At 34.8% G+C, this 18,037-nt stretch overlaps 2 protein-coding genes and 1 pseudogene across 2 annotated transcripts; all 3 read right to left on the bottom strand.

The window, feature by feature from the left end:
- Window positions 1-1,696: 1,696 nt before the first annotated feature.
- Window positions 1,697-3,254, bottom strand: LOC140955740 (uncharacterized; annotated as a pseudogene).
- A 265-nt stretch (window positions 3,255-3,519) lies between these two features.
- Window positions 3,520-5,490, bottom strand: LOC118032619 (uncharacterized). The gene is made up of 3 exons (XM_073409653.1): window positions 5,412-5,490; window positions 3,881-4,342; window positions 3,520-3,683 (listed from the first exon to the last, which is right to left on the bottom strand). The coding sequence occupies exons 1-3, from the start codon at window positions 5,488-5,490 to the stop codon at window positions 3,520-3,522; spliced, it is 705 nt and encodes a 234-aa protein (XP_073265754.1).
- Window positions 5,491-9,607: 4,117 nt separating this feature from the next.
- Window positions 9,608-11,680, bottom strand: LOC118032621 (CBL-interacting protein kinase 23-like). Its single transcript, XM_035037384.2, has 7 exons — window positions 11,098-11,680; window positions 10,777-10,839; window positions 10,607-10,678; window positions 10,393-10,500; window positions 10,170-10,250; window positions 10,016-10,069; window positions 9,608-9,927 (listed from the first exon to the last, which is right to left on the bottom strand). The coding sequence occupies exons 1-7, from the start codon at window positions 11,281-11,283 to the stop codon at window positions 9,736-9,738; spliced, it is 756 nt and encodes a 251-aa protein (XP_034893275.1). The 5' UTR covers window positions 11,284-11,680; the 3' UTR covers window positions 9,608-9,735.
- Window positions 11,681-18,037: the final 6,357 nt, after the last annotated feature.

The raw sequence follows: 18,037 nt of genomic DNA on the forward strand, positions 1-18,037 counted from the left end.
TGAAATTTATTTTGTGTGAATGCTCTAGAATTGTTAGTTGGACTGAAGCTTTGAAACGATTCGTATGTACTTCAAATTAGGTAGACTAAAGTTTTTTTGTAAAATATGGTCCTTGTTCTTTCAATTTTAATTTTCAGCCTCAATTGACTAATTGATCATTAAGTTCCTCTCGAAACTCAAAACATGCTTGATACAACAAATTAAAAAAAAATGTAAACAGAAGATAATATGGCAAGGATGAAATTGAAAATATTAAAAGTTTGATGATGGAAAAGAATCATTGTTCAAAATAAACAACGCAATCCTTAATAACTATTTTTTAAAATAATGAATGTCAAATATGTTTTAGTTGTTGTTATTACTATTACTATTATAAGGAAAGATATTTATTGAAATCCAATTTTTCAGAAATATAACTAGAGATATGCAAATTATAAGGATTATATATGGAGCATTTTACGAGAAACAATAAAGAAAGAAAGCATTTTTTGTATTTTCAGATTATTTTTGATATGCTAATATAAAAAAATATATATTATTATAATATATTTTTAAAAAAAATATTTTAAAAAATAATCATTAATACACTTTTAAATACTATCATAATTTACAGCATTATAACTTTGTTTGAGGAAAGGGCAAATATTTAAAATATTAGATTGAAAGGCCAAATAGATTACTCATCATTGGGTTCATGATCCCCAAGCCACTCATATATTTCCAATGTTCAAGTTTTAATATCTATTTAGTATGGATCCTGTGACTTTATTTTTGATCTATCAAAATTACAAGGTGTCTTGCCATTTTATTTTTGTGTTAAATTTGATCCTTATTTTTTTTAATTGTAATTTTTTGTTTTGTGTTTTTTTAAAAAAAAAAAATCAATTTCATCCTCAAACATTGGATTTGTTGTAAGTTGGGCTTCATAATTTTTTGGATGGGGTGGTCCTGGTATCATGATCCAGGTTATAAATTTGAAAAGGTTAACCTAGTTTGACATCGGTTTTTCTTAGTTTTTTTACATGAATTTTCCTTTTTAATTTTATCTTTTAATTATGTATTTGTATTTGTTAAAAGTTGAGCTTCATGATTTCTTAACTCTTTGTTTTTATAGGATTTGGACTTAAAAACAAAGTAGGACGAGTCAAATGAGCTTGTTATATATATATATATAATTTTTAATTCAATCATTGAATCTTGTTGAGATTTTGCAAGCATATTTTATAGACCAAGTTCTATTAGGTAGCATTTGGTATGTTGGACATTATTAATTAGACTAGAGTGGATAGGACATGACTAAACAAACAATTATCTTGTCTTGTGTGTAGCATGCTCTGAACTAAACTGAACAATTTATCTTATTATGTGTTTGAAAGATAATAGATGGGATCCCACCAACGCGATGCTTTGACCTTGTGACCTGGCCTACCCATGACAAAATACAAGTTAAAAATTCATTGACTTTTTTTTGAATTGTTCTTGGTCAAAACAATGATACTTTGATTTTTATTTTTATTTTCAATTTAGGTTAACTTGGATTTACTTTCCTATTCCGTGATTTAGACCTTGTTTCATATAGATTTGGATTCAGGTTTAAAGAAAATTATTGTAATTTATCACCAAGAAAGTGAAATTACTTAACACGCGGAGCCTTAGGCTTAATCATGATCAATTGAAAAATGAAAGAAGAAAACAGTAAAAAAAGAAGGAATGACCGAATACCTGCACTAGCAGCAGAAGTTCTACTTTTTCAGGGCAGGTTCATTGATAGCATAAAGGATATTACAGGTTACACAATGGAAAAGGCAATGCCTTTCTATGTTTGGCAAAGCACCAAGTACAAGTAGCTTCAAATCAAGTACATTTATAGCGATTCATTCGAATCAAGCCTGGCTTACATGCCTTCCAGTCTTAGCACCAGACTACAGGATGACTTCTATAACATGAACGCCAGCATTTTCTTACAGATGTGAATGCATTCTGTAGAAATATAATACATGGATGCTAAGCAACCTTTGTCTTGAGTTTCTTGGAAAAGAGAGGAGATTTATTTGGCTTGAAAAGTGACCGAGACGTATAAGTTGAATGAATCATGTCAACGAACAAGCGGAAATGCTGCCAAATGAAGAAAATGACCGGCAAAGAAGCAACGACAGAGATAGGGATAGAATATGGTAGTAATTTATTGCCGAAAACAAGGAAAAATGTTGCCATAAAGGCTACCATCATTGCCCCAATTGATATGAAAAGTGTTGTGAGTCCGATAATCAACCTGTTAGGCAATGACCAAAGAAAATTTTGTTCTGCATACCGAGAAGTGCGAATTGACAAGAAGGTTAACAAGGATGAGGCAGAGCTTACTAGAGATATTGCATCTGATATGGCAAAGAATTTGAATGCAATTTCATGAAGGAAAACAGGAGTCCCTTTATCTTGTAAATTACCTCCGGGGACGGTAAAAGCTGCTGCAAAAACCACAGTAGCAATAAGTGTTGCTACAAGCATGCATGAATCGGCAGTGTCTCTCATCCATTGCTCCCCTTCTTTCATCAAGTCCTTGTGCTGTTCTATAAATAAAGCTCCTGGAGTTTTCCCGTGAATATTTTTTTCTTCAATGTGCCGTGGTTGAACGACTTTTTTCACTTCCTAGAAATCATGATCATGTTGAGAGACTGTGAGATTCATATATAGAAGGAGAGTATAGCATTAGTTAATCGCGTGTGCGTATGAACATCTTATCCACATTTGATGGAAGAATTAGGTTGGCTTAACGCATATGGACCTACAATCAAATGTGTTTTGTTGATGGAAAGAGTGAGAATGGTCACCTCAAACCACAGCAATTCGCGTTGCAGTTGTAAAGCTGCTCCTGGTATAACATTAAGTCGACTTGGTGATTCCAGTACTTTTTGCAGCCAAATGCAACATATTATTTCCATCTCTATCTTGTATGTTGTTATCAAATTCTTGATAGAACCAATCTGGTATATAATCTTGAAGATGTCCTCGTGACGATTCAAGATAGAAATATGAAATATGCTATACGTGTTGTGCTCAACTTTGAAGATCAACTCAGGATACAAGCGAATGAGTATTGTTAGAAAGTCAAGATTCCCTCTTTCTGCAGCAGTGAATATCAATGGCCAGGGTTCTCCAATCTGACGAGAAATTGTTGCATCATCCAACAATACAACTTGTTTCCCAAAAGGTACTGGATTAATGTCAAGTGCTTCTTTGTGCATAAGTTTCTTCATCCGAGCCAATTTTGAAACCTGAAACTGAGGATTAAATATAACAAAATTGAATTGTGGGAAATGGGTTAATGTTCTAAATCAAAGATGTAAAACATAAATGTAGTTAGCAAGTTTGCAAGCTTGAATATATGCATCCATGAAAAGATGTATAAAGTGCTCATGAATATGATAAAGATATAAAGTTAATCTTTTGCATTCTATAACTAGCTGAAATTTTTGGACTGGTGTTCTTTCCAAGGAAACAGAGATTTGGAGCATCAGAGAACTAACAGGGGTTGAGGCATTTGTTCCAAAATCCTGGAGGACTTTGATCGACAACGTTTGAAGGCATACAAGACTTTTGGGCAAATGCATGCAATGCCGTCAGCTGATGTTCATCACGAGCATAGGCCAACCCGCGATGTTCTTTTAGCATTTTCCATGCTACATCTGGGAACAAAAAAATTCAAAAATATGAAAACAAGTTGGATTTTCAAAGGCTTACGAATAAGTTGTCTGAGGGTTGAATGTTGAATTTCTCTTCTGGGTAGTAGCAATCACAAACTAAAACAGATTGATTTCATTTACGAAAATAAATTTACCATCTAAATGATAGCAAACTATCAAACATAGAAAAGATTGCTCACCATATATGTCACTGTTGATCAAAGCAACAAGTAACTTTATGCGATCATCATCGGTTAACTGCTCGTTTGTTTCATCATAAAGATATGATACCATCCCTCTATGCCCCAATAGAGTTGCCATGTAAATTGGTAACAGGTTTCCTCTGCCTCGAGTCATCGCCAAACCGCGTTTTTCGTCCATCATGACTTTGGCAAGTGCCTCAACTCCAGATATAGCAGCAAAGCAAAATGCTGTATTGCCCGCCTCGTTTTTATAAGTTAAAGCCTCCATGGTCATCTTTCCAACAAGCTGTTTCACAAAATGAGTGTGCTCCGCGGCAGCTGCAATATGGAGAGCAGTCTCCCCTCGCTTAGTTATTCTAGCATTAACTTCTCCTGGAAATGACTCGTAAATGCCTTCTGCTGTGTCCCAATCACCACTCAGAGCGGCTTGATACAGCTGCAAGTGTCTTCTTCTTTCCACTGTCGAGAAGAAATAATTAAAAAAGTATTGATTTTATAGAAGACTAATGCTTTACATTAAACATCATCAACTTCATGATTTCTTAACCTTTTTTTTCTATAGGGTTTGGACTTAAAAACAAATTAGGACGAGTCAAATGAGCTTGCTAAAAAAACATATATAATTTTTAATTCAATCATTGAATCTAGTTGAAATTTTGCAAGCGTATTTTATAAGCCAGGTTTTATTAGGTAGGTTTTGGTATGTTGAACATTATTAATTGGACTAGAGTGGATAGGACATGACTAAACAAACAATTATCTTGCCTTGTGTTTAACATGCTTTGAACTAGACTCAACAATTTGTTTTATTATGTGTTTCAAAGATAATAGATGGGATCCGACCAACTCAATGCCTTGACCAATTTGAGTTAACAAAAAAGAAAAAGAAAGAATTGATTCGACCTAAACACAATCAAAACTTGGGTTTAACCTTGCAACCTGGCCAACCCATAACAAAATACGAGTCAAAAATTCATTGACTTTTTTTGAATTGTTTTTGGTCAAAACAATGATCCTTTGATTATTTTTTTTCAATTGAGGTCAACTTGGATTTTATTTTCCTAACCACGATCTAGACATTGTTTCTAGTAGATTCCGAGTCAAGTTTTAAAAAAAATTATTGTAATTTATCACCAAGAAAAATGAAATTACTTAAACACGCGCGCTTTAGGCTTAAACATGATTAAATTGAAAAATGAAAGAAGAAAACAGTAAAAAAAAAAAAAAAGGAAAGACCGAATACCTGCACTAGCAGCAGAAGTTCTACTTTTTCAGGGCAGGTTCATTGATAGCATAAAGGATATTACAGGTTTAAACAATGGAAAAGGCGATGTCCCCCCCCCCCCCCCCCCTTTCTATGTTTGGCAAAGCACCAAGTACATTTATAGCGATTCATTCGAATCAAGCCTGGCTTACATGCCTTGGATAGGGTTCAAAAACCATGGTGAAAAGTAAAAGGAACGTAACAGAGAGACGAGAGTCATGTATGTTACCAGCCATTGAATTAATATTGATGTAAAGCAAAAACTTGGGAATTTCCTCGAAGAATCAACGGGACAATAAGCCAAATAAAGAAGAATGAATGCAGCAACCTTGTTCTTCGTCATAGCGTGTAATTTTCCACAACCACTAACAAGGCTGACAGCCACTGCATTATTTTCGGCCGTAGGGAACACGTCGCGCGCGATGACCAGTTCATCTGTCTCTTGTAAAAACTAAGAGTAAAATGCAAGGTTTTTCAAGGTGTTCTTCAGCGGTCCCCAGATCTTGGGGTCGGGGTTTCATCAATCAACCTGTGGGTTGTATTATAATAGCTTGTTGGCAAATTGGTCTCTCTGTTTTAAATGCAAAAACAAACATGTTTTTAATAGCTGCGGTTAATGCTTTTTAAATTTTTTATTATAAATCATTGCAAGTTTGACAGATCTAATGTTTCAAACCGTCCAATAACAAATCTAACACTAATATATATAATGGGACTATATGACTAGTAAAGGAAACTAATCTACAAAGCATTAAATGAAAAGAAAATGATTCGTTCTGTTGCAACTTTGCTCGGTAGAAACGTTTAGAAAAAAAAGCAGAGCTGGGCTGCAAGGACAAAGTTGCAGTCTTGTTAAATTGAAAACATTTTATTGCTTTTTTTTATTATTTGATAAGTTAATGTTAAAAAATTTTAAACAATATTTTAATATATTTTCAAGTAAAAAATATATACACCATAATATCATACATTTATTTTATATTAAAAATACAATATTAATTAACTAATTATACCATTATTATTAAATTCAATTTGACTCAAGATCATATTATTTTAATTTTTATTGTTTTTTTATTATTTGATAAGTTAATATTGAAAATATAAAATTTTAAAAATATATTTTAATATATTTTTAAGTATAAAAACAATTACATCATAATATCAAACATGCATTTTATATAAAAATACAATATTAACTAGCTGATTATATTATTATTATTAAATTCAATTTGGCTCAACATCATATTATTTTTAATACCTATTTTAGACTGAACTTTTATCAAAAAAAATATATAAAAAATTAAAGAAACGATTAGTGAAACCTAAATGATTAAAAAATCTTCACTGCAACTTTTGGAGTGGTGGTCCACAAAGAAAAGGATTTCACTCGTAGCTAGAACTCTTTGAATTTTCTACTACCATTAACAAGACTGACACTGATGGCACCGTTAAAGTTTATCATGTATACTAGTTACATGCCCCCGCGCGATGCCGCGGGTTAATTTATTTTTTGCATTTTAAAAAATAATCAAGATTTAAAAGTGTTAGGTTTTTTTGTAAAGTTATACAAAAAAATCTCAGTTTTGGTTACATCGCCTGATCCAAAAAGTAATGTTTATAATATTAATAATAACATTAAACTTGGGTTAACCCTTAGCATAAAAGTGTCTGGACTACAATACCAGATCCAATAGCATTGGACGGGGGTCTGGTTGCAAAGGCCGTGTCATAAAAAAGTGTGATAATTAAATAGATTAGTTAAAAAAAAAAACCAACATGAAGAAAAAAACTAATGAAAAAAAAGAAAAAAAAAGAATTAATTGGATCAACCCTTCAAACCAGGTTAACCCGTCATACCTTGAATTCGCATTATGAAAGTTTGATAATTAAAAAAAAAAAAAAACAAATTAATGGGTTAACCTAGAATTAACTAGGCTAACTCGTCAAACCAGGTTAACCTGCCAAACCCGGAATTCGTGTAATGAAAGTTTGATAACTAAATAGAAAAAAATTTAACATTAACAATTTAAATTAAAAAAAAACAAAAGGCATCAGCCTTTTCACTGTGGACTGCACAGTGCAGTCCACAGTCAAAGGCATAAAAAAAAAAAAACTAAAGGCATCGGCCAAAAACTACTTAGAAAAAAATTTAAGATATTAGTAAAACTAAATTAATTAAATAAAATTAATTAAAAGAAAAAAATAAAAGAAATAAAAACCTCTAAGAAGAAAAAAAAAAATACTAAATAGAAAGAAATTTAACATTAACAAACTAAACGAAACGAAACAAAATAATTAAAATAAAAATTCAGGTTAAACTCATCAAACTAAGTTAACCCGTTAAACCCGGGATCCGTGTCATGAATGTCTGGTAACTAAATAAAAAAAAAAAAGTGAACATGAACAAACTAAACTAAACAAAAAAAAATTAATTAAAAAGAAAAAAAAAACTGGGTTAACTCGTCAAACCATGCTAACCCGTTAAACTTAGGATCTGTGTCATGAAAGTCTAATAACTAAATAAAAAAAATTAACATTAACAAACTAAATTAAACAAAAACATTTATGAAAATAATAAAAAAAAAATTGACGGGTCAACCCGGAATTAACTGGGTTCACCCGTGAAACCAGGTTAACCCGTGAAACTTGGGATATGTGTCATGAAAGTCTAATAACTAAATAGAAAGAAATTTAACATTAACAAACTAAACTAAACGAAAAAAAATTAATTAAAAAAGAATAAAAAGTAAAAAAATAACTTGTTAAATCAAGTTAACCTGTTAAATCCGGTAAACGTGTCATGAAAGTCTGACAACTAAATAAAAAAAATTAAACATTAATAAACTAAATTAAACAAAAAAAAATTGTTAAAAAAAAAAACAAAGGAAGAAGCAAAAAAAAATCCCCAAAAACATTTAAAAAAAAACAGTTAAAAAAACTAAGACAACTTAAAAAAAAAAATGCCTAAGGAATCGGTGTTTTACTGTGGAAATGAAAAAAATTAATTAAAAAGAAAAAACCAGAAAAAAAAAATCTTAATTAAACCATTAAACCTGGAATGCGTGTTATAAAAGTTTTAGATGGAAAAAAAAAATTTATCATTAATAAAAAATTTATTTTTAAAATATCCATTAAAAAAAACGAAGAAAAAATGAAGAAAAAGAAAAGCAAAAAGTAAAAAAAAAATCTGAATTAATTGGGTTAACCCTCAAACCAAGTTAACCCATCAAACCAGGAAATTCGCGTCATGAAAGTTTGAATAACTGCATAGAAAAAAAAATTGACGGGTTAGCTCATAATTAATTTGGTTAACCTATGAAACCAGAAAAAAAAAAAAATCTGGGTTAACTCGTTAAACCTGGAATACGTGTTATAAAAGTTTGAGATACAAAAAAATTTAACATTAACAAAAATTTTTTTAAAAAAAATATCCATTAAAAAAAACAAAGAAAAAAAAACAAAAAGTAAAAAGTAAAAAGTAAAAACAAAAAAAAACAAAAAAAAAGACAACTCAATTAAAAAAAAGACTTAAAAAAAAAAAGCAAACATTAATAAAAAAAAAACCGTAAAGCACAGGGATCAGTAAAATATCCATTAAACAAAAACAAAGAAAAATAAAGAAAAAAAAGCAAAAAAAAAAAAAAAGAAAAAAAGAAAAAAGGAAACAACATGGATCAGTGTTTTACTGTGGACTGCATAGTGCAGTCCACAGTAAAACACTGATCCGTTTTAGTATATTTTACAATTCTCCCCTTTGCACCCATCATATTTATTATTTATTATTAAATTAAAGTTAAAATAACAACTTGTTTATGTGTGGTTGAGATGACTTACGTGGCTTAAAATAGCAACTTGTTTATGTTCAATGTGAGTTTGGAGAATTGGAGGGGATAGTCACCACCCTCTATAAACTGTTAAAGAAATTTTCCCCATCAATTGTATTGCGGCAATCACAGATTTCAAACCCAGCCTGTGATCGACCTAAATCAGCTTTAATTTTTTTTTATAAATAAAAATGATATTATTTTAATTGAAAAAATTTATCAGTGAATTTTAACTGGTTCAACAACTAGTTAAATCACCCGGAATTTTAACTTCCCCTGTTTATTTAAAATCCTTCCAACCTCATACCAGCCTAGTCCAGCCATATTTCAGAACTACGGAGGAAACGCTGACAGCCTAGCACTTTCCACGAAGAATATGAATTTTGCAAAACAATCAAAGCCTGCTCATGACTGGGCCGGTTTTCTGAAAGCTCCCTCAAGCTCATGTGTACATTGAATGAGCCAAACTCGAGCAGAACTTTGGGTCATTTTCTAATCATACTTTCCATGGAGTAGCTCCACCCGGTACAAAATTGATTAACGAGCTTGTGAAATTATGGTTAACTTTCCAATCATAAAGGTTGATAATTGTTAAATGTTTTCATAGAGTAGTTTCTGAGAGGACATTAGAGATCTAGAGGATCTTTTCTACTCAGCTGTTTTCAGGTTAACATGATAGAATTAAGAGGCAAAAAAAATGAAACTTGATGCAGTCTTTCTCTATAGAGGGAGCTTCATTTCCCCAACTCTAGGAGTTTATACAACTATAACCAACAAACATGAAGATGGGTGACTACAACAATGCAATGAGAAATAATGAAAACAATCACCTTTTTGTATAGTGCCATAAGGTTGGACTCTTCAAAAGGCAAGTACCCAGCCATCAAGACAAAAAGAATCACACCACATGACCACAAATCTGCCTTGGCGCCATCATAGCCTTTATTGTTGATCACCTAGAAAAGTGAAACACCAAGCAATGAATAAAATAACATGTATGGTTGGAGCATTAAGAAATATTGATGGCACGAAAAGTTACCACACCTCTGGAGCAACATAATTTGGTGTTCCACACGTTGTGTGAAGTAACCCATCTTCCTAAAAAGAGAAATAAAAGATAAACAGTCAGGAAATCTTCTGGAATGAAGCGAAAATAATCAATGTTTGGGCAGAGTTCTCGGGTCAGAGGTTAACATACTCTAACTTGCTGAGGTAGTGCACTCAATCCAAAATCCGAAACTTTAAGAACCCCACTAGCATCCAATAGCAGATTCTCAGGCTGTAGTTTTAAAACCAGATGTAAAAAACTTAGTTCATTACCGATACTAATAAGCGATTGATCAGTCAGCTCAACTAAAGAGATTTGTGAGGGTCATTGTCATTTTTACATTAAAATAAGAATAAAAGCAACAAACTCGCACCTTTAGATCTCTGTGGTATACACCTCTGCTATGGCAGTAGTCCACGGCATTGATAAGTTGCTGAAAATACTTTCTCGCTTCATCCTCCTTCAACCTCCCTTTACTTGCCTAACTCAAGAAAAATAGCAAAAAAAACACAGAAAAAATTAGACTTTTCATTAACATTAACATGCAGAATAATCCAACACGTCAATTTCAGACATATTCATCTTACAATCTTGTCAAAAAGTTCACCACCCGTCACAAATTCTAAAACAATGTATATTTTGGTCTTGCTCGCCATCACCTACAACACCAATACTGCTGCAAGTTATTAAAACAGTCCCGACAATAACATAAAAAGAGTAATAACAACTTGCTAATTAAAAAAAAAAAACTTCCAACCTCATACATGCGGACGACATTCGGGTGTCGAATTAATTTCATTGTTGAAATCTCCCGTTTAATCTGCAATGAAAAAAAAAACAAAAATATAGCATAGCAAACGACTAGTCTCCCTATTCAAATTGACTTTTCTTTCTTCTTTAATTGTCTACAACTAAGAGCTCTAAATTTTCAGTTCGATTTTCTCGGTGACCAAACATAACAACTAACAACGAGAAAAATCATGAGCTAAAATTAACACAAAAATAAGTTGAATTTGATGAAATAAAACTTAAGAATCCACAGAATTTCATGAAATAAAAAAATATCAGAAAGAAATACCTGACCGATCATTTTGTGTTTAAGAACTTTCTCTTTATCGAGAATTTTAATAGCAACATTCTCTCCCGTCTCAACGTTCCTAGCAAATTTCACCTTCGCAAAAGTTCCTTCTCCGAGAGTCCTTCCGAGCTCATACCTCCCCACGCGTGTCCTGCTTCCGCTTCCACCACTTCTAGAAGACGACATTCTCTGGAATCAATCAAAACTCCTTTCCTTTCCCTCTCTTTCTCTCTCTAAAACTGAAGTTCCTGTTTTTATTTTCTATCTATCAAGAACTCTTCTTCTTGCATGGTTGCCATACCTGAGACTTGGCTACACTCATATTCGCTTCTTCTTTTTTAATTCTACTTTTTTAAAAAGAGAAAAACAAAAACTGAAAAAGGAAACAAATCAATTTATGATGGAATCGAAAAGGAGAAAATAGAGAGACAAAAAGAAAAGTCATGAATACTGACGGTCGGATCAGACCCCATAAAGTCAGATAAATCGACAGAGAAAATACTGCAGAAGAAAAAAAAAATTCTTTTTTTTCAAATGAAGAAGAGATTCTACATACAATCAGAGATCTCCAAAAAGATTGGAAACAAAATGTTAAGGTTGCTTAACAAGTGAAGAAGAATTGAAGAAGAAATGAAGAAGAAAGAATAGAAAGAAGTGAAGAACAGAGAACTGTTCTGAGAGAATTCGAGAGGAAAGAATTGAGACTGAATTTCTGTATATTTTTCTATATCCAATGTCAAATCTTCACGAGCGTTTTATAGTAACAGAATGGACTACTAACTGATTATCCTAACTGAATTCAACTGTTATAACAACCTGCTAACTACTTCTTAACTAACTAACAGAATTAACAACCAAAAGGTTGCGTGCTGCAGACGTTAGCCAGCCTGCATTGCTTCTACTGCTTCTTTTAGCTAGCCTGCATTGCTTCTACTTCTTCTTCCTTATGCTGCCTTCTTCTTAGAGATTAGGTACGTAACAGTACCCCTCCCATGCGAGATTCTTGTCCCAAGAATCAAGAGCAGGATCAGTTTACGTAGCAATATTAAAGTCTGGAAATTGCAACTGTAATTCTGTCAACTCCTCCCAAGTCGCATCTTCAGGGAACAAATTCGACCACTGAATTAAGCCTGCCACCACAGCTGTATTACCCTTCTTCATAAGTTTCCTATCCAAAATTGTAACTGGATACACCTTTACCCTGCCCTCCTCATCTACGAATGGCAAGGCTTGAGAAACGATGGCCACTTCCCCCAATTTTTTCCTTAATAAGGAAACATGGAACACTGGGTGCACTGCACTTCCTGGGGGTAGCTGGAGTTTATATGCAACTGGACCGATGCGCTCAAGGACTAGATAGGGACCATAGTACCTGGGGTTTAACTTGTAATGTTTCCTGTACATAACACTGCCTTGCCTGTAAGGTTGGAGCTTCAGAAAAACCCAATCTCCTATCAAAAATGTCCTCTCTGATCGTCTCCTGTTGGCCACTTGCCCCATCCGATTCCTTGCCCCCTCTAGCAAGCCTTTGATTAATTGATCCATATTAATCCTCTTCTGTTTCCATTCCCCTACTGCAGCTACTTGAGTATCCTCCGTAAGCACCATTTCCCTGGCTGGAGGTTCATAACCATACAAAGCCTGGAAAGGGGACATGCCAATAGTGGAGTGGAAACTGCTATTATACCACCATTGTGCTGTGGAAATCCATTGATGCCACTTCCTTGGACAGTGCATGGTGACACACCTTAAGTAGGTCTCGAGGCACTGATTTACCCTTTCAGTTTGCCCATCCGTTTGTGGATGGTATGTTGTACTTAACAGCAGCTTGACCCCTAGGTGTTTGAACAGCTCTTGCCAGAATAAGCTTGTGAATATCTTATCCCTGTCGGTCAAGATTGTGGCAGGCAAGCCGTGGAACTTGTAAACATGATCTAGGAAGGATTTAGCCACATCCTGAGCTGTGAAAGGATGTGCTAGTGTGATAAAATGTTCATACTTGGTGAAGCGATCAACAATGACCATGATGGTGTCTCTGCCCTCTGATTTTGGAAGCCCCTCGATGAAATCCATGGTAATATCCTGCCAAGGACCATGTGGAGTGGGCAGAGCTTGTAACAACCCAGGATAAGACACCCTCTCAGCCTTGGCTTGTTTACAAATATCACACTGCTGCACTAGTTGATAGACCATTTTCTTCATGGCAGGCCAGTAGAAATGACCCTTAAGTCGCCTGTATGTATTCTGGATGCCTGCATGCCCTCCAATATAGGAATCATGGGTATTTTTGACGAGTTCTTCTCTCAAGGAACCTGCAGCTCCTACCACCATTCTCCCCTTATACTTCAGCACCCCGTTAGTGTAGGTAAAATGTGAATCCTGTGTAGTATCTAACATTCTACCCTGTATGATGTCCTGTAGCTTGGCATCATCCTTGTAGGAGCTATAAACCTGATCATACCAAGATGGAATCACTTGTGTTATGGCTGTGAGCCACCCTCCTGCAGTAATTGCCCCTTGGTCTCTACCATCATTCTGCATATTCCTTCTTGATAGAGCATCAGCAGCTTTGTTCTCCCTTCCTTTTCTATACTTGATTTGATAGTTTAATCCTAGCAGCTTGGTCAGTCCTTTCTTCTGAATAGGGGTGTGGATTTTCTGATCAAGTAAGTATGTTAAGCTCTCATGATCAGTTTGTATAATAAATTGATCCTGTTCCAAGTAGTGTCGCCATTTGTCTACTGCCATCAGTATAGCCAAGTATTCTTTCTCATATATGGACAGTCCCAAGTGTTTAACTCCCAAGGCTTTGCTCATGAATGCTAATGGCCTTCCCTCTTGGCTCAGCACTGCTCCAATTCCAGTGTCACAAGCGTCTGTTTCCAAGACAAAAGGTAGGGTAAAGTCAGGCAAGGCTAGGGTCGAAGCCTCACATAAAGCTGTCTTCAAATTTTGGAAAGCTTCCAATGCGCCTTCGTGCCACACAAACTTATTTTTCTTGAGCAATTCTGTCAAGGGCTTACTAATGACACCAAACTTCCTGATGAATTTTCGATAATAGCCAGCTAAGCCAAGAAATCCTCTTAGCTCCTTGATAGTCTTTGGAATTGGCCACTCCTGTACAACCTGTATTTTCTTAGGGTCTGTGGCTACCCCTTCAGCAGAGATGATATGCCCCAAGTATTCTACCCTTGGTTCAGCAAACGTGCATTTCGACCTCCTTGCATACAGCTGGTTGGTCTTCAGGATCTCCAGAATTTGTTGCAAATGTCTAAGGTGTGCTTCTAAAGAGGAACTATAAATGAGGATGTCGTCAAAGAATACCAAGGCAAATTTCCTCAGGAATGGCTCCAGAATATCATTCATCAAGGCTTGGAATGTTGCAGGGGCATTTGTGAGGCCAAAAGGCATGACTCTAAACTCATAATGCCCTTGGTAAGTACGGAAGGCTGTTTTCTCTACATCTTCCTCATGCATTCTCACTTTATGATAGCCTGATCGTAGATCGAGCTTAGAGAAGAAGCTAGACCCTTGCAGCTCATCCAGGAGGTCATCGATCAAAGGAATAGGGAACTTGTTCTTGATCGTGACTTCATTCAGCCGCCTGTAGTCTACACAGAAACGCCAGGAGTTATCCTTCTTCTTGACCAAGAGTACTGGTGAAGCAAATGGGCTCACACTTGGTTGAATGATGTTATTGCTGAGCATTTCCTTGACCATCTTCTCGATCTCTCCTTTTTGAAAGAAAGAAGTCTTATACGGCCTGCAGTTTACAGGATGAGCTCCTGTGTGCAGAAGAATTCTATGATCCTGCCTCCTCCCTGGTGGTAATGCAGTAGGCTCTTGGAAAACCTCTGCATAGACTGTTAACAGCTTCTCTACTGCTGGATTAGGCAAACCTGCCATGGTTGCTGCAGTGGCTTCTATCAGGAAAAATTGCCCAACAAAGCCCATAATAGAAGTTTTTAAGTTCTTCTGGACCTTCTCTACTGTCATTGATTGGAGGCTGGCAGTTTCGATGATGCCTTTGAGTTCCAACATCCTTCCCTCCTTCTTAAATGTCAATTTCATCTTGATGAAATCGAATAAGATTTGTGAGAATTTTCTTAACTAATCCACCCCTAACACCATGTCACACCTCCCTAGCTTCAAAATCCTCAAGTCTGCTGTGAACTCATAATTCTGCATAAACCATGTAAATCCTGCTGTATAGGAGTCACATAGTATGACGCTGCCATTAGCAACAGTTACTGCTAGCACCGGAGAATTCGCAACAGGAAGTTGTAATTCCCCTGCTATACTGGCATCAAGGAAGTTGTGGGTGCTGCCACTATCAATGAGAATAACCAGGTCCTTGCCTTGGTAGCTACCTCTAATTCGTATGGTGTTGTGGGCATAGTTATCTGCTAATGCATTCAAGGATAGGCCATATTCCTCAATCTTGCTATCAGGTGCTACATCTGTATTGTTGTTTCCTGCTGTGGCATCCATAAATTCCTCCTCTTCCTGGCCTTCCATCATGTGCAGTCCCTTGGCAATGCACTTATGTCCTGGCATAAATTTGTCTCCACACTTAAAACATTGCCCCAACCTTCTCCTCTGCTCGTACATGGTTTCTGGGACCTTTGGTGTCTGCAAATTATTGCCCACATAGGTGGATTGAGGATTACCAAATGATCTTCCCATTCCTGGCTTGGTAGTGAATCTGTTCTTCCTTGCCAATATGTTGTTCGATTCCTCCTGCCACTTTGCTTGATCAAAGGCTGTCAGCAACGTGCCTGGCTTCAGTATCTTCAACATAGGTTTAATGTCCTCTTTTAATCCACTAATAAAGCTGGAAATGTAGTAGGACTCTGGCAGTACTGGATTGAGTGAATGCATCAATGATTTGAGATCTTCAAACCTTTCCACATACTCTTCCATACCATTCTCTTTGCGTTAGTTTGTTGAATTCCTCCACAATATCCTCCCTATTACCAAACCGGCTGTATATGGCCTTTGAGAACTCCTCCCATTCTAGATTAGCATCCAGCCCACACATGTACCCTTCAAACCATATTTCTGCTTTCCCTTCCAAATACAAGGAAGCTATCTCTACCCACTGTTGCCATGGAATTGCATTGAGTTTGGAGAACTTGTTGCACCTTCTCAACCATCCTCTAGGGTTGTCTCCCCGAAAAATGGTTAAATCCATCTTAGGCAATCCTGCATTGAACATAGCTCTATGTTGTTCCTGCCCGTAATTTGCATCTCCTCTCATAGGACCCTTCCCTTTAGAAGGTATTCCTTCAATGTTGCCCCTGGCTGGAGTTTGTAGTATGCCTTTAGAAGTACTCCCCATATCCTTTTCCATCACTTGATGAGCAAGAAACGCCTGGAACTGACTGGATAGTGTTTCCAGTTGAACACTAATCTGCTCATTCTTCTTACTTTGTTCCTCCCTCTGCTCTTGGAATTCTTGTTGCATGATCTGCATTCGTTCATCCAATTTCTTGCAATGTTCTTCCACATTTTTAACCATGGTGTTAGATCTTAAGGCTCTGATACCAATTGTTAAGATTGCTTAACAAGTGAAGAAGAATTGAAGAAGAAATGAAGAAGAAAGAATAGAAAGAAGTGAAGAACAGAGAACTGTTCTGAGAGAATTCGAGAGGAAAGAATTGAGACTGAATTTCTGTATATTTTTCTATATCCAATGTCAAATCTTCACGTGCGTTTTATAGTAACAGAATGGACTACTAACTGATTATCCTAACTGAATTCAACTGTTATAACAACCTGCTAACTACTTCTTAACTAACTAACAGAATTAACAACCAAAAGGTTGCGTGCTGCAGACGTTAGCCAGCCTGCATTGCTTCTACTGCTTCTTTTAGCTAGCCTGCATTGCTTCTACTTCTTCTTCCTTATGCTGCCTTCTTCTTAGAGATTAGGTACGTAACACAAAACTAATCGAGAAAAGACTGAAATAAATAAGAAGACTTTTGCTTCTGTTTTACAGAACAAAAACCAAATCTTCTAATTAAGGCTTAGGCTTGAAGAGAGTTGGAGAGAGAGGTGATCGAAATCGAATAGTAGTGGAAATAATTAAGGCTTGGGCTATGACGATAAAATCAAAGTCAGTTCATTCTAATCATGTCCCGAAACAGACCAATTTATTAGTAGTATCCCTAATGTTTTACACATTTCTCAATTTGATCCTTCTATCAATATTTGTTACAATACGTTTGTTATGTGAGGAAATTAGTCTTATATTTCGCTTCTCTTAAATTTTATTACCAATTTCTTTCCTCTTTTCCTTTCTAGAAAAAAAAAATAAAAATATTTGATCAGTTCTTAGATATATTATCAACTCAACTCGGTAAAAAAAAATAAAACTAACAAAAAATGAATTGGTTATGATTTGTAACTTTAGACTGTGTATAAATTCTATGTTTAAAATTTATACATAAATATAATAAAATGTTATAAATAAATAAATAAAATTATATACAAAAATTAATAAAAAGCTAATATAATTATTAAATACCAATGATGTGACATGTATAATATTTAGCTGTAAAGATGATGCAGTTGTGATTTCAAAAAAAAAAAGATGAATATTTCATTAACATTCGACAATTTTTCATTGAAAAAGTGTATATACATACAAATAAAAAAAAACATTTTATTATTTGATTTTTACTCTCTTAACATTTTTTTTTTTAAAAATTCTATCAGCATAAGCATATCAAATGTAGTCTTAATATTTATGATTCTACGCAATAAAATGATGTCTTTAATTTGAAGAAAAATCGACCAGTAAATTAACAGGCTCGGAAAGAAGCACCTAATGAGAAACTTCTTAAGCACGGAGGACTTAATTGATAAAGTATTTTTATTAGGACTCCATTAGTGACAGAATAATATATTAGGGTCTGATTTGAGGGTTTCCCTAAAA

This window comes from Populus alba, chromosome 6 (genome assembly GCF_005239225.2).
Source record: "Populus alba chromosome 6, ASM523922v2, whole genome shotgun sequence".
Taxonomy (NCBI): domain Eukaryota; kingdom Viridiplantae; phylum Streptophyta; class Magnoliopsida; order Malpighiales; family Salicaceae; genus Populus; species Populus alba.

Excerpts from the sequence above, each read along its gene's own strand:
- LOC118032619 (XM_073409653.1), bottom strand. The coding sequence starts at position 5,490 with ATGACGAAGAACAAGGTTGCTGCATTCATTCTTCTTTATTTGGCTTAT. Across the intron at positions 4,343-5,411 it reads TTCTTCGAGGAAATTCCCAA|TGGAAAGAAGAAGACACTTG; the intron begins GTTTTTGCTTTA and ends TCTTCTCGACAG. Across the intron at positions 3,684-3,880 it reads GATCAACAGTGACATATATG|ATGTAGCATGGAAAATGCTA; the intron begins GTGAGCAATCTT and ends TTTTGTTCCCAG.
- LOC118032621 (XM_035037384.2), bottom strand. The coding sequence starts at position 11,283 with ATGTCGTCTTCTAGAAGTGGTGGAAGCGGAAGCAGGACACGCGTGGGG. Across the intron at positions 10,501-10,606 it reads GTGAACTTTTTGACAAGATT|GCAAGTAAAGGGAGGTTGAA; the intron begins GTAAGATGAATA and ends TTCTTGAGTTAG. Across the intron at positions 10,251-10,392 it reads TATACCACAGAGATCTAAAG|CCTGAGAATCTGCTATTGGA; the intron begins GTGCGAGTTTGT and ends TTAAAACTACAG.